Here is a 16,791-nt window from a genome sequence, read left to right as displayed (position 1 = left end):
CCTGCCTTACCATTTTAATAGATTACTTACACCACGGTGGCTAAAGACAGGATGGCAGATTTTAGGGCTTTGATCCAAATTCTGTTAGAGTCAACAGGAATCTTTCTATCAACTTCAATGGACTTTGGGTGAGGCCCATAGAGTACAGCTGTATCTGATATTAGATTTGTTCTTTCCGCAATACCATAAACTATGCGGCAATGTGCCTACCCCTCAGGTACCCTAACTTGCACTGAATACTAGCTTAGAACATGTGCCAACTTTTTGAAATCAATGGGGTTACTTGTGCAGCAAAGTCTTACTGGACGTCAATAAGGGTATCACAATCTAGTCCTCAATGAATCTCCAACCAGGGAGAGGTCTAAAGCAGAGCCATTTATCTGAACACCCTCCCTCCCGCAAACACACACATACACATGCATTAGGAGGGGGTCAGACAAAGAGGGAATGGGCAAAAATCACCAGGGCTTGGGTCTGATTTTGCAAAACTAAAACCTGATTTCCTCAAAACAAAACTAGCCACAGGTTCTACCCATCTTCCTCCAACACACTAGAATTTCAGACTTCAGATATTGCCTTTAGTTGGAAATCCACTACATTCTGAAGGTAAACTTTTACCAGATTATCATCTATAATCAATCAATTAACTGTTGGATTTATACATCCATTATTATCCCAATTGCTAGGCAATACATCAATATTTATAGCTTTACTGAACTACCTCAAACTTCTTATTGTTTGAGCTGTAGTTGATATCGACATATGGGACCAAATAGCACACACCCACTGCTTGCAAACCTACTGATGCCAATAGAGTTGCATGGGGTGAAACAGAAGCAGAATTTTTCACACTGCATGCAGAGGATCCATCCAGCACCTCCAAGCACCAAAAGGACAATCAAATGGCACATAGGGTGTCAGTGAATTGTAAGGCTCAAGTTTTCATCATGGGTCTGATGTAAAAATGAGGATCACTTTCAAGGTTACAGTCTTGCCTTCACATGACAAATAACTTGAAACAATTTGCCCTGACTAAATAATCCATCTATCCCTTGATTTCCCATATCCTGATTGTATACTCCCCCCAACCCCTCCGATTTCATCTTTTTAATATTGGATAATGCCACCACATAGCTCTTACAGGGACATGTTCAAAAGCACAAGAAGTCGATAGGAATTATTCGATTGACTTTAATGGGCTTTGGATCAAGCCCAATGGCACTTTTTTCCACAGAGAAGATCAATGTCTTTATCTTCATTTGTAAAATAGGCACAGAGAGGTGCAGGGCCTTGCTTGTGGTCACACAGCAGAGTAGTGGCTGAACCTGTGATACTTGATTTCCAAGTCTGGTGCCCTACCCAATAGATTGCTGGTCAAAACAGGCACCTTGGGAGTGCATAAAATGAGAGAGTTTAAGCACAAGCCTGCACATTCCCGCTAGGAGCTGAGCAATTAGCAGTTTGAGCTGGTTTGGACTGTAAAAACTAGAGCTGTCAGTGTAATTGAGTGGAATGGGTGAAATGCGTTCTGTGCTTATATGCACTCAGCCAGGAGTCTCATTAGCAACTGGTAATAGCTAGTACAGTGTCCGTTTTAATGAAAATGCTTGGTGACAAACTGAAACCTTTTGAAAACGAAAGCCACCTTATGAAGTTCTAGATAAAACCCTGATAGCTACCCTAGCCCTTGAGCACGTCGTAAGAGCTGTGACTTGGTCCAGTTAATTCTGTATGCTGGGCGGGTTCCAAAAGGATCTATTATTCAAAGCATTTCTGGTATTTATCTTGGGGATCTGAAGTGAATGGGAATGCGTCAGCAGCACAGAATGCCTCTTTGTGTTCCTTTCGTCCAGTTTTAATGCCAAAGATATTTTGGATTTTGTCTAATTGTTGCAGCCAGTAGTTCAAAGGCTACATCAGATAATAAAGGGGAAAAGTGAACTTCCATCCTGTCCCTCTATTCAACATGTATGGGAAAGGCTTGGGACATGGATCCATCAGTCATTTCTGAAGCTTTGGCTTCCTTATACAAGGCCAAGTTCTGGTCTCTGTTATAGCCATGTAAATCTGGAGTCACAGGAGTTACTCCAGATTTACACCAGTGTAACAGAGCACAGTTTGGCCCATGATTATCTGAGCCACATCCAAATCTCTGTGAAATAAAAAAAATGAGTATTTCCAGCCGACCCCCATCAAATGCTTTCTCTGCAAAGTCCAGATACACAGCATTGCTTACAATCAGCCTGATTGCTGCTGGAGTTTGCATTATGTTCAAAGAGATATAGCAATTATGTTATTTAAATCACATCTATTTGTTCATAAGACACACCTGGCCAGGATGAATAAAGATGTGGGAGAAAAAGAAGAAAAAACAACAACCAACAACCCTTTAATTCAGTTGCTCCTTTAGACAGAATGTTATGGGCATGAGCTTGCTGGCCTATTGAAGCTAGACTCCCTCTGTGCTCAATGCTCTACCCAGCTGACAAAGAGAGACATGCCCCAGGGGTCTAGCCAGTGGACAAAACACGTGCATAACTCCCACTGATATTAACCAGTGTTATGTTCAAACATCAAAGGGGGAACCGAGAACCCTTTAGAGACTACATTAATGAGATCTATTGAAAAATAGTTTCCTGGTTAGGAATTTCGGATATTATTAATGTGCTTCTGAGGGCAGAAGGGAAGAATGCTGACATTAAAAGATGACTGATACACGTCTTGGAGTCATAAAGAGACATTGATCTATAAATTTTTTATTATAGGGAAAAAAAATCTGCTAATAAACCATCCATGCTTAACAAGTCAACAGAATGCAAACTAGAAGATGTATTATGAATCTCAGGACTGGATTATTTCATTCCAAACACTGAGCGGGGGAAGATTGAGATAATAAAATAGATGATTCCCTGATTGTTGATCTGCTTGTTACAAAACTAGTGCAAAGCAGATGAAAAAGCACAAACAGAATTCTTCTCACTTTGCATATGGGGGATTGTGTTTGAAGAGTCTTTTGGTTTGAGACTACGTAGCTTCCCCTCTTTCTGCTCCTATTTCTCACTAGCTTGGTTCTACATTACAATGGACCTTTTGCAGAATGTGGAAATTTCACTCTGAGTGAGAGAGAGAGAGAAACAAAAAACTAGACCAGCATATATGAACGCCAAAGATCACAGATCAGAGTCTGATTGCAGTTACACCCTGTACAAATCCAGATTTTGTATTGGGCCATTATTTCAGTGGAGTTCCTCCAGATTTACACCTGTGCAACCCAGAGCAGAATTTTGTCCCTTGATTTTATTGTGTGAAGAAGAGTTAATGGGCCTGATCCTGGTCTCACTTACACCAGTGTTTGTTGGGTGGGAATTCACTGACATCAATAGAGTGACACCAATGTAAAGTGGGCCCGGGGAGATCAGAATCTGGCCCTTGTTCTGGTTTTTAGTTCAGGGCAGAATATATCAAGTACATCCAATAAGGACAACTTTTGGGGTGTCGCTCCATAAAGGCACGTTTAGTCCTCTAGGATCACATTGATCTAAATAAGAGTCTGGCTTGTTTATTTTCTTTGGGAAAAAACTTGAAATCTCCTCTTTTTCTACCCAGGTTAAATTGGGGGCAAAGAGCCCAAAAAGTGACATCAGGAAGCTCAAAATACCGAGGGAACGAATTCTTCAATCTACACAATATTTTCTAGTAACCACTGTTTCATTATTTGTTAGAAAAAGGGAGAAAACTCATGGTATCTGTGGAAGAATTCAGGAGAACCCTCACAATGAGGACAAGCCAAGAAACACAAACCTTATTTTACCATAATATAGCACTTTCCATCTCAAAAGTGCACCAAGTGGTTTACAAACTGTTACCAACAGAACCATTGAAACACCAGGAGGACACTGGTCTAGCAAACAATCCACTGCATAGCACAGCAGAATAAAATAGGGATGAGAAGTCTGGCAAAGGACACCAGAGCAAACCCAGATCTTAGAGCATTACTACAGGGACTTTAGTCTGTTTACCGTAAATATTTATACTGTGTCCATGGAAAGCGGAGAAGACTACAGTCTTTAAAAATCTCAGCTTTAATGATGCAGTACATAATCTGAGTCAGAAATTCATTCCAAGATTGCTGTCAGTTACCAATTTACAAGCTGCAGGATGCAAACTCCGAGATACTGCACACAGTATGTTCTGATGCGCCACTTACGTGTTTGGTTCAGGTAAGTGGGAAAGAAATCTGGCCTTGAGCCAGAGGATAAAATGTCTCCAGCTAGCAATGAGATCATGATCTTTTGATAATTTTAATAATGATACTTCTGAGAATAATTACAGGCCCTTTTCTTAGAAATTCCATCTCAAGGGTGACCAAAGTGGTTTGCAGCCCTTCTAGGAGGTTAAGAACCAGGTTAAAGCAATCAGTTAAAATTATAGCCTGAGAGTCCACATCTGAGACAGAGTGGAATAAGTATATTTTAAAAAAGGAGATTTGTGGCTAGGCAACCATATCTTGGTCAAAAGAACCTATGTTTCTCGTCAGTATGTACTTCGCAGTTATGGTCGTCTTTAGCATCCATTAACATTCTCAAAGTTCCATTTTCATTCTCCAATACCAATGAAATGTAATAAGATATTTCCTCAACCTGCTGCTTTCATAGTCTCAGTGTTGCCCCAGCTGCTTCTCCAATAATTACTGTTCATAGACACTTGCCCAGACAAACACTATAATGGAGAATGATGCCTATTTCAGACCCATGATGGTTGCTCATTGCATCTTAAATGTTCACTAAGGTAGACTAGCCAGTGTTTGTGCTGTGCTGCATTTTCCAGGTCCAGTCAATTTACAACTGACAATTTACAGCATTTCAGGTGCCTGCCTTTTTCTGTCCAAATATGGATGGCTAACACCTATTTATCTCCTTTCTGGGACAGTAACAGGAGTCACTGCCCCATGTATTGGGCTCGCTGGTCTAAGCAGACTAAGGGCTTGTCTACACTTAAAACACTGCAGCTGTGTTGCTGTAGCACTTCAGTGAAGACACTAGCTACACCGATGGGATGGCGTCTCCTGTCAGAGAAGGTAATCCACCTCCGCAGGAGGCGGTAGCTAGATCAATGGGAGAATTCTCCTGTCAACCTAGCGCTGTCTACACCAGGGCTTACACTGGTTGAAATGCATTGTTCAGGGGTGTGGATTTTTAACACTTCACAGTAATGTAGCTATACCAACCTAATTTCCTAGCGTAGACAGGCCTAACACACACCACAGACCAAGAAGCTCCCCCCACAACCCCGGCTTCCTCCTGGTTCAGCAATTAATCCCACACAATCTTGTGTGATGGTTAGGTCAAATAAAGAAAACAAATCCTCCCTTATTGGCAGGATGTCCCCACAGCCCCAGTCCTCTCCTTGCCAGGGGAGTGAAGGAGAAAGGAGGCCAGGGCCTTTCCTCAGCCTTCAGTCCTCTCCTCCTTCCAGGAAGCATTCCACCCCATGAGAAACCTCCGGCTTTTCACGATTCCTAGTTCACAAGGCACAGCAGTCAGCAACACTGTCCATCTGCCCAGTAGGCTATAGCTCCTCACTCCTAGCCTGATGCAGTCCCTACAGGCTGCGCTTTTCTTTCCAGGAGAATGAATGGAGTTTAAGCCTTTTCTTGTTCAGCACGGGTTGGAGTACACCCCCCCGCCCCCCGCACCATAGTCCCCAGTCCTGCTCCCATCAAACTGAAGGGGAGCAGGACTGGTGAGTCTTTTATGGTCATCAGTCTGTGACAAGAACGTGGAGACCATTATCCTAAAGATCATCAGATTTTGCTGCTGTAGTGTCAATTGCTATCTGCCTAGAGTTTGATTTTAGCTAGTTGTCAAGCTGGCCGTCCGAGAGCTAGGGCAGGCTCACGACTCAGAATAAGTCTAGACCCTTGGGTGAGCTGTATACATTTTTAGACTCTCCCTTTATTAGCAATTTGCTGTCACATGTTATTGTCTCATCCTGTTTGTAGCTCTCCAGATAGGGAGTGAAATTCTCCTGCTGTATCTTATGGAAGATGTTTCAAGGTCTTGTTAGCCTTTGCAAGGTCCCCATGCAGGTTTTGCTAACATAACAGAAAAAGGTCAGGGATGAATGAGAGAAAGATCTCAATAAAATGAGATGTTCGTGTCACATTTACACTTGTACGCACAGGGAGATAAAGTTCCAGGAGACCTCCTGTACCAAGATACAAGGGGAAGGTGGTCTGCAGGTTTTTATTTGATAAGTCACATTCTATGTTCCTTATTGCCTGGAGGCCAAGTTTGGTGTTAATCTCCACCCCTGATTTTCCTTAAAGGGCTGGACAGGGTGGATGACAGCTCTCAGTTTGGTTCCTTGTATTTAGACACATCTCTAGTGCGGTTGCAGTGCCTCTAACGTTGAAACTGCTCTGGCATTTACACAAATTGGGCACAGCGTCACATTGCAAATTACACACATTCATTTGAGAGCACAGATCCAGGGAAAATGTAAAAACGGGAAATGCCTCTTAACCACCTCACATCTCTAATCAGTGCAAAATTACTGCTGATTTTCTCCCCCTGCCATGCTTTTAGCGAACATTTTCTAAATGGCACTTCTCAGACCTCTGAAAGAGACAGACATATTGGATTAATGGCTCTTCATTATAGCCTGGTCTCCTCCCCTGTCCCACCCCGACCTGCATTCCATGCGCCTACACAGACTAGCCAAGTGTTACTTGACACAGTCTTCCAAACACAGCTGCACGTCCCAGATGGACCACATCAGCCCTCTCTCCTGTATGTTGCCATTTATGGTTCTGCAGAGAAAGCATGTGAGATTTGAGGTTCTCACTGCTCCAACATTGAACCAGTTGGAACTTGGTGGTTTCACTGAGTTTGCTTTAAGATTTTGGCACTCATCCTAACTCAAAACTGAAAGCAAAAGTTGGGATGGCGGGGGAAGGCAGGGGGTAGAAAGGTGTGAACGACATCAAAGAAAAGCTTTGCATGATCCCCTACAAAGTACATCTAAAGCGCTAACAACAGAATGGGCACCATGCTCAGGTCCAAGAGCTAAGGTGGTCTGGGGCTCCTTTCAAATACATTTACTTGTGCCTCCTGCGGCAAAGCCTAAGTCTCGTTTTGTAACCTTCACCCTCCCCCACACCCCACCCAACGCCACCTGCTGCAAATTGATAGGCCTTGGGGGCTCAGTCCCTTTGAGGGACACAGGTTATGCATCCAGAATCAGCACTTGTGCCTGTGCAGGCTGATAATGGGTTGAGGTCTCTTGTGTAACAGCAGGAGTGGAAAATGTGTGATCCAGCCAGGGCTGCAGTGAACCCTAGGTGGAGAAATCTCCAGGGGAGGGAACATAGGCGCCGACTCCGTGGGTACTCCGGCGCTGGAGTGCCCACTGGAAAAAAAAGTGGGTGCTCAGCACCCCCCGGCAGCCCCATCGATCAGCTCCTCCACCTCCCCTCCAGAGCCTCCGGCCCGCTGGTGGTCAGCTGTTCAGCAGCATGCAGGAGGCACTGAGAGTGAGGAGGCAGAACGGGGCAGGAAGAGGTGAGGCGGAGCAGGGGTGGGAAAAGGCAGGGGCAGGGGTTTGGGGGAAGGGGTGGAGCGGTCTGGGGCAGAATAGGAGTCAAGCACCTCCCCGGGAACTCAGAAAGTCAGTGCCTCTGGGAGGGACTATGGCTTGTCCACATGTAATGCACAGGGCACACCCATGGTGCTAAATAACACAGTGCTAAATCAATAATAGCGAAGACGTAAGAGGAGCCCGTCCTTATTCCCCAGAGGGCTCAATATCACCACACAGATACCCCAAGATTACTTCAGCTTGAAGCACAACCCCACAGCCCTTGGCAGTGCAGCATTAAACATCACAATAGCATTTAACCTGTCCCAGACGAGATGGGCTCTCATAACCCATGGACCCCCTGTGGCTTTTACGTGTGATTTACACGGTGTTCTTAAGCCTGCTGCTAGAGCGCAGCAGAGACGGCTCGGCGCTCACAGCGTTGTTCTGCTAAGGGAACGGGTGTCAGTTAAACACAGGAAAGCCAAGAAGCTGCAGCAGCCACTGACTGTTGCTTTGTCTTACCAGGTTGCCTTCATCATCACCATCATCGTCATCCAACTGGAGCTGCTGTAACAAGGCTCCTGGGGAGGATTTCCCATTGCAGTCTTGATGCTCTGATGCAGCGGTCCGGCTGCTGTGCATGCTGCTGGTTCGGTACAGGGAAGGCACCTGCAAGGTATCTTGGAGATCGAACGAGCCTTTAGTTTCCAGTGACGCCATGCGGTGAGGTAAAGAGCCATTAACGCTCCCAGCACGGCTGGACCTTTCCTCGTCTGAGCTTTCCCCTTCCTCTGAACTCTCCTTCCCATTCCCAGACAAGAGGGACTTGCGCTCCCCACTCTGGCTCCGGCGTTTCAGGCTGGGAGCCCGTCCCAGGCTATTCCAGCTTGACCGGCGACTATTCCAGCTGCTGGCTGCACTCCAAGGGCTGTGGGGGGAGCTCTGTATGCTGGACTGAGGAAGGGACAAGAACATGGAAAGAGTCAACCCAGCATCACTGCCACCATCTCATGCTTGTTCCCAATAGGTAGGCCTAGAGATACCAAGGCAGCGAGCACAGTATAAACACTTAGACTGACAGATAAACAGCCCGCCCACACAGCTGGAAACAGCCGCACAAACCAAACAGAAACAAAGCAGCCACAAAGTGTGATCAAGAAGATGAGCTGCATACTGGTGATTTGAGTTCATAGGCATTGGGATCCATGGAGACACTGCTGGCCCTGCGAGATTCATAGCCCCGAGTTGCATCTCCGAACACGGCATTTTTTGGCATTGGCATTGGGGTGGCAGCTGTGTGGATGATCAGAGGTGGGGTCAGACTCTTCTTCAGCTCTGGGAGGTCGCTCAGTACCATCACTGGAAGAAACAAGGAGTTTTTAAGATACTGCAGCTATAGGAACATGCAATAACCCATCATTCTCCATCACCTTTCAGGTTGCATCCAAAATCAGGGTGACAGAGGACGTGATGGCCCTAAACGAGCCAGCTCCAATCAGAACATGGGGAGGTCATGGGGCCAATAACATCATTTCACGAAAAGGAGAGAACTCTTCAATTATCGGGACAAAGGAGATTTTTAATGAGAGAGTGGGAGGTTGGGTTTTTGTTTTGAAACCAGAAATTGCATGGCATGGGGACTCAAATAAACCTGTTTTAAAGATCAGCAGCCAAGAACAGACATTGGTTTGTCATCTGCTGCTTCAGGAGCACCAGCAATCTGCCAACCATGCCTCCCCCAACTTCCCCCTTCCATTAATTTCTTTCATCTCCTTCCAAGCTTTGCTTCCCACAGTGTCCCACCCTCTCTTCCTGTAAACTCTTTCCCTACTTCCTCTCCCTATGCTCTTCTTTCCCGGTTCTCTTCTCTTTCTGTACTCCCTCCTCCACGTTCTTTCAAGAGAAGTCCTACAACACTGTTGAGCGTGCTCTGTGGCCCCACACTCTCCTTCTTATCCCCTGAGCTTCGACTCCCCCAGTTTCTCCTCTTCCTACCTCCCCGAATCTTCTACCTTGTGGACAATAAATATGCCTCCCCACAAAGTTCACCTTGACCATTCCCTGTGCCTGCTCTCCAAGTATTAGTGCATCACATCTCTGCTGCCTGTCAAAGTAGTAACTACAGGCAGCAGCTTCCTGCTGTTTCCTTCCCCAGCTATAAACCCCATATCAATAGTATATTGGGTGGTTCTTGGGCTTTACTGGGAGATAGTGGGCTAACACCATTACATATCTTTGCCGTTAGGTCATGATCCATGACTCATTTAAAATCAGTTATACCTTGATAGAATCTGCAATGGACTGAGATACTGCTTAAACACTCCCCCCAGAAGAGCTTTCCTCTTTTGGACACATTGTGTCTCCTATCAAGTGAAGTCGCCCTAGAAAGACTGATTTCCAGCATGGTTACTTACAGGCTGGGTTTGACAAGTTTTTCTTAAGTCCACCCTCTTCTTCCAGGCTATGAGGGAAAAGATCCCCCTCAGAATCAGACTTAGAAGCATCTCCCTAGAGCAAAACAGAGCAGCTTAGCAACCAGGATAATTGGCTATGGGTAGTATGGAAATACCTTCTGAACAATGGGCCCCATCTCCAAAAACCATACCTACTGACCCACTGAAATTTGTACCGCAATGGGACATCACCTTCCACACAATGAGGCATGCACATATTTATACCACATACTGTTAACTATCCTCCCAAAGGGCAGAGCTACTGTATAGACCCAAAGAGCAGCCAAGTGCTGGGGTCAGAAGACAACCACTTGACCTCCTATGCTGGAGTTGTACACCAGGCAGACACGAGAGAAAGGACATAAACCTGATGAATGTTCTTTGGATGAAAAACTGACTCTCCTTGTCCTTGACCATTAATATGGGACTGGGGATTAGAACTGTTTACATACAAGCACTGAATACAGCCCTTTCCGCTGAAGCTTAAATGAAATAATCCAAACTTCAGCAAGTGGCATAAACACTTGACTGTAGATTTCAGCAGATAACTGGGGTCTGTCTCTGAAAAGTTACATAAAGTGCCACAAGAGCACTTGGTATGTGATAGAACAGCTCCCAAAGGGAGACAACCCAATCACAGCTAATTAGGCTTCCCCAAGGTGCCCATTTCACCCAATACTAAGTGGTTATACTGTCCTATTTATTTAGGGGAGTTGCATCCTGCTGTACAATTTAGAATGCCAGGAGCTGACGAGGGGTTTTCCCCTTTTAATCTTGGTCTGTCATCAGAAACCTCCAGAAAACCAACTCGAGTCCCCCTTGAATGGCGTGAAATAATTTACCATTGCTCATCGCTTCCATTGTTTATTGTGCTCTGCCAGTGTCTAGCTCAGGCGTTGCTAACATCTGAAGTAGACTGAATCAAGGCCTTCCCAGCCCAGCCCTTTTTGATTCTGTCCATTGGCACTGAGGAAAAATACTTAGGGTGTGGTATAATCACAATACATCAGCCAGGAATGGAGCTTGCCAGAATTATTCCCACCTGAAGGGGGTTGATTTACTACTGAAACCATAATTCTGGCAAAATGGCCCCCTCCCTTAGTGTGATGTATATGGGGAGGGGAAATGCAATGACAAGACAGAAGCCAAGCAGAATCTTACTTTAGATCTAGGAGAATCTAGGTGCACAAGAGAACCCAACACCTACAGTGAAGACTAAGCTGCACCACTAGCCTTGGTCCACCCTAATGAAGTTTGGTGCTTGGGTACATGTTTGATTTAAAAAACCAGAACAGGCTCCAGCTAGGAGGGAAGTGCTAGAGTGGCAGACTGAAGGAAACAACATTCAACACAAGACCCAGACCTGCACTCCTTACTCAGGCAAAGCCCACCTAGAAACTCAATGGGAGTTTTGCTTGACTAAAGAGTCCAGGGTCGAGCCCACATTCTCAAAGGAAAACATCCTTTCTTTGGTTCAGCTAAATAGTTACATTTTCTCCAATCACACTGTGGACTCTCTCAGAGAAGTGTCATCACAAAAATAGAGAGCATGAAAGGAAGTCCTTGCCTTTTAAATTTCTTCCTGTCCTGCAGGATCACCCTGTTACTTGAGGAAACTCACCCTGCAGGGCCAGCAGTGTTTTAAAGGGTGAAGACTGCCACTTTCAAGAAGGAATATTAAATTAACATTGGCTTGAATTTAGTTTAATTTTTAAATTCTCTGTCTCTTTGTTGGAATGTGGACTTCAAGTATTCTTTCCCAGAAAGCCTGCCACTTCATTTCTCCTTAACGGGTTGTTAAAAACTAATAAGCAATGCAAATAGGTTTCATTACTTAATTTGTGTTTCTCAAATATTCTGTCACTGACAAGGGGTGCACTCTCGGGTGCAGTAAGAGATGCACATTAAAAGGAGGAGCAGGACCACATGGGGATTGCAAACTTCCGTCCCCACAGCACCAAACCCCGTGTCTTTGAAGCATCCTACTGTAGCTGTAACAGAACATACCATCACACCCTTTAATACAGTGTGTGACATATTAAGTGCGGCTGCAGGCAAGCATCTCATCGCAGGGCCTCATGGTCATTACCTGTTCTTTTGCTCCCAGTTTGCCTTTCTGGATGGAAAAGGGTTTATGAGAGAACATGGAGTTAAAATCCCGTTGAAATATGAGAGTATGTTGAGATGGACCATATGGCACAGTGGCTAAATTAGCATGTACAAAAGAGGGCAGAATGTACCTGAACACGATAGAAAGTGCCTTTGTGCTAAAGTAAAAGCCAGAGGTTGCAGGACAGAACAGAAAAGGGGCAGAAGAGAAAAAGGAGAGACGCATGAGAAGGGAAGGGTTGGGTGGGTAAAGGGCAGGGGAGGCAAGGTTTGGTTAGTGCTTGGTTTCATAGCTTCATAAACTGTAAGGCCAGAAGGGTCCATTATGATCATCTAACCTGACCTCCTGCATAACACAGGCGAGAGAATGTCACTCAGCGATTCCAGCATCCAGTCCATAACACCTGGTGGAACTAGAGCATTTCTTCCATCAGTGACTACTGCAGCTGCCTCCATGCTAATATTGACTTCTCCAGAGCACAGTGCTCTGACACACAAGTGTCCACAGACAGCCTTGATTCTAGGTCCTTTCAGTCTTTGGCAGTTCTCTCCACTCCGCCACATGCAGCTAGAGGGGTTGGGGCACACGTGTATGAGGGGGATGAGGTTTTGTCCAGAAGCAGGAAGCAGCGTGCGTGATCAGGGAGGTGTTTGACAAGCATGCCTGGGAAACAGGATCATCCATACCTCAGGTTTACAAGGGGTTGGGGGGAAGGTTTAAAAGAGGCATTTGTGAGGTCTCCTGAGTGGGAAGAGTCGATTCCTGTACAGAAAAGACACAGGAAGCCAGAACAGTTTCAGATGAGACTGGGGAGTCTGTGTTGACCTCTCTGACTCCACAAAGAAGGAAGAGACTTAAAATCAAGGCTCGCTTGACAATGACGACAAAAGGAACAACAGCTACTACAATGAGAACAGTGTCATGGTGTGTGACCAGTCACCACAGAGAGAGACAACTACCAGACAGCATTTGGGTGGGTTCATGCTGAGTTCTTACGTACCACTGCCGAGTCGACAGGCAGCTGAATACAGCTTAACTGCCCACTCGCATCTTCTTGCTTGGTGATTTCCTGAAGTAAAAATGGGGGAAGGGGGGGGTGTTGATTTTTTACAATTTTGGCATCAAAATTGAGAGTGGATCATAAAAGGAGAGAGAGAGAAAGAGAGATACAAGGAAGCAAAGTAAAAAGAAAAAAGGGTAGAGAAGGGTAATGCGTACCCATCAATGGCAATTTCATACCAAGATTAAAAAGCAGAATAGGTCACAACACTCTGGACTCATCAGACGTCACTGACTTTGTTCAGTGCAAGGAAAGGATGAAAGATAGCGCGGCTCTTAGAAGAGATCATCCTTACCTTTAAAATAAGTGTTTCAAAAGGAGTATTTGATTTAGCTCCAATGTGATAGCTGTTCGCATTAAGGAAATACCGTCTGATTATTAAAACCATGTATGCTCAGGTTTTTTGTGGCTGCCAAATGAGATCTGTATTTATTATGCTGTCATTAGGCAGCAATGCATGCGTTTATTTAACACATAATACTGATCCCATTAAAGCCAAATGAAATAGTTAGTTCAAGGGAAGCCATCAGAAACTTTTATAGATTAGATATGTTGCTATTTTGACTGGGCCCTATCAACTCTCATTGAAATCAGCGGGGACTTGATCCAAAGTCCAGTGAAGTCAATCGGAGTCTATTGATGTCAGTGGGTTTTGGATCAGGCCCTGGGGGTTGTGTCTGAGTAATGACTCCAGGACTGGGCCTCAAATACCTCAAAAACAAGATTTTTGTATCTACTTTATCCTTTTCCACTTGGAAAACACTTATCATTATTCCCTTTTGCATTTCCCTTTCCACAGCAAAAGTTGACTTGACAGACTTGTTGTGTTTACTTCTCAGCATATTCAAGAATGTTTGGAGACACGTGCAGCTTTGGGAATGGAATTTTTTAAATTTAGCTGCACACTACAGAGGCAGTTGGAGGAGTTTGCGTATTATTTTTGGTGTATCTCTCGCTGATCACATTGAAATCTTGGCACGGGTTACGAGCTGGGTAAAATTTTTCAATCAACATTTTGCAGTGAAAAATGCAGATTCAGGTCAACCAAAAAAAAAATGTTGTGTATTTTCTGTTGATTTTGGTAAAACTGTTTCAGTCAAATAAAAAAACCCCAAACCCTGATTTTTTATAAAAAGGCAAAATGTTTTGTTTCAACATTTTCTAAATAAAACATTTTGACTTTTCCTTTGTTTCAAACTTACCTTTAATTTTAAAAAGGGAAAGAAATCTCAATCTAAGCAAAGGTTTATTTGACCCAAAACATTTTTTTATACTTTTTGATTCACCAAACATTTCAAAAAATGTTATTTCTATTGAACCCAAAACAATTTTTCGAAATTGCCAATGAATTGTAAAATCCATTATTTGCACAGCTCTTGCTATGCCAACTGGGCTAATTTCTTGGAGGTAGTGGATTTTGCATCCCTCTATACTTTAGAACAATATTTAAGAACAGTAAGTTAAAATTTGGATCCAAACAGGGATAGCAATGTCTTTCCAAGCATATATAGTACATGTAATTTAAAGTATTATAAAATTTGATTCTAATAAAAAGACACATGAATAACCCAGCAAAAGTTTAAACACACAATTATCCTTCATAAGGATAATCCCAATGAAACTGACTCGAGTGTAAAAAGCATAGGACATGACAAAAATACAGTACAAAAGCTAAATCACTGATAATTGAAAATTGATCATTTCCCTCTGTTTGAGTCCCAGGAGAAGTTAAGGTTCTGTTGTCTCAGACTGTTTAGCCATGGCCTGGTACTATACCACAGACTCTGGGTTTTTATTTTAGTTAATGTATAAAGCACGCAAGTGCTTTGCATGCATACACAACCCGGTCCTCACTGAACCTTGGTTGCCTTGTGATGGGAAAGGTGGAATTAAAGAACAACAGGCACAAAGAAGGGAGATGAGACAAACCAGCAACTGAGGATTGCCAGAGACAAGAAGAGAAACCAAGGGGAACATGAAATTGAGAGGATTACCAATGGAAGAATATGCTTCAGAGATAACATTATCATGAAGTCCCCCAGGAGACGAGCTTTATGTCTGACAAAAAGCTCTCTTACCAGGAGTCATTGTTTGTTTCAGAGATAAATCCCCAGGGCACAGACCGGATAGTTCACTCAAGTAATATTGTATTAGCAGCTCTGTCAAATGCAGTCACACAGCAAATCTTCCACACCTTAGAGTTGCTGTGGTTTCAGGCACAAATTCTGAATCTAAGTAATTCACAGAATGTACATTAAAAAAACTCAGGCTGCAGAAAATTCTATGTGTGCCCTTTGCGCATAATAGCCAGGTTACAATGAAATACAGGGATCGCTGTTGAAAGTTTGGAACAGGTTCTTTTTGTTTCTTAACCGCATATGTACATCTGCTGCTTAGCAACCAAACGACTTGCAAAGGCATACACTACATTAACAAGGTGTTTGCAGCTGGAGGAAAGGCACTCAAGGATTGGAGAGATTAAGGCAGCAGCAACACACTTTGTGAAGAAATCTGAAGGACAATGAAACAAAAAATACCCAAATAAACCAGGAATAGAGGGTCAAGGACCCAGGAATGATCACCTGAGATAAAAGCTTGGTGTTATTTACAATGGGAGATGATCTCATCTAATTTTACTTAGGAGATGGCCCCCTGCTACATGTGTTAGCAAGAAATGGAAACATTTTTTTGTTTGTAAAGCTGAATAAAATAGTCAGGAGCAGATCCTCAGCTGATGTAAGAAGATGTAGCTCTACTGAAGTCAATAGAATAATGCTGGTTTACACCAGCTGAGGATCTGGCTCACCATATCCAGCAAACATCCACCCTATCTACCTGCCTGCCTAAGAAAAACTGCAATTGAACAGAGAGGTTTGTGTACAAGATTTCATTTTACTAGACAACTACAGAGAACTTCTTACCATTCGCCAGGGGCGGGGGTGGGGGTGGGGGGGAGATGACCATATATTACAAAAGTCTGAGACACAAAAGGGCCAAATTCCAATGGTAGTGACACTGGTGTAAATCTGGAGTGACTTCATCAGTATCAAAGGAGTTAAATAGGAATGACACAAACATAACAGACATCACAATTTGGAACTAAGACCGGAGACCCAAGTTTTGGCCTCAGTTACACCAAGTGTAAGACTCTGATTCAGGGATGCACTTAAACACACGCTTATCTTTAGGTATGTGCATATGTACCATTGACTTCAAGGTAAGCATGCGTGTTAGTGCTTTCTGGAATTGGGGCCTAAATTAGCCGTAACTCCCCTGTCTTTAATGGAGTGACTCCGGATTTACAGTAGTGATTTTAAGATCAGAATCTGATCCCTCTATTCCAATGTCTAGAGACAAACTAATTTCCTCAAAAAACCAAACTGGATTTGCATTCTCAGTGAAATGTTGTTATGCTGTTTGTAAAAAGTTAAGTCCCTTTCTTTACTGGCTAGTTGCAGCAAGTGATATTTCAATCAGGTGGCCATTCTAGAATCAACGAACAAGACTGACCAGAGAGAGGTTGAGTTTCAAGTCAGACTTTACTCCACAAGAGGACAAGTTGTTGTTTTTTGTTTTCTTACCCGTGC

At 43.9% G+C, this 16,791-nt stretch overlaps 1 protein-coding gene across 1 annotated transcript in view; it reads right to left on the bottom strand.

Moving 5' to 3' along the window:
* The window catches only part of CACNA1G (calcium voltage-gated channel subunit alpha1 G), a 148,631-nt gene that overhangs the window by 64,330 nt on the left and 67,510 nt on the right, over positions 1 to 16,791 (bottom strand). Inside the window, exons 13-16 of the mRNA XM_075071823.1 lie at positions 13,145 to 13,213; positions 9,996 to 10,089; positions 8,756 to 8,940; positions 8,104 to 8,535 (exon numbers count right to left, since the gene is read on the bottom strand). Of these exons, the coding sequence (XP_074927924.1) occupies positions 8,104 to 8,535; positions 8,756 to 8,940; positions 9,996 to 10,089; positions 13,145 to 13,213 (780 nt within the window). The remainder of the gene's footprint in view (positions 1 to 8,103; positions 8,536 to 8,755; positions 8,941 to 9,995; positions 10,090 to 13,144; positions 13,214 to 16,791) is intronic.

The sequence above is a fragment of the Chelonoidis abingdonii genome, chromosome 13 (genome assembly GCF_003597395.2).
Source record: "Chelonoidis abingdonii isolate Lonesome George chromosome 13, CheloAbing_2.0, whole genome shotgun sequence".
Classification (NCBI taxonomy): domain Eukaryota; kingdom Metazoa; phylum Chordata; order Testudines; family Testudinidae; genus Chelonoidis; species Chelonoidis abingdonii.
Note: the sequence above shows the minus strand (reverse complement) of the source record. Positions and strands in the feature narration are given on the sequence as shown.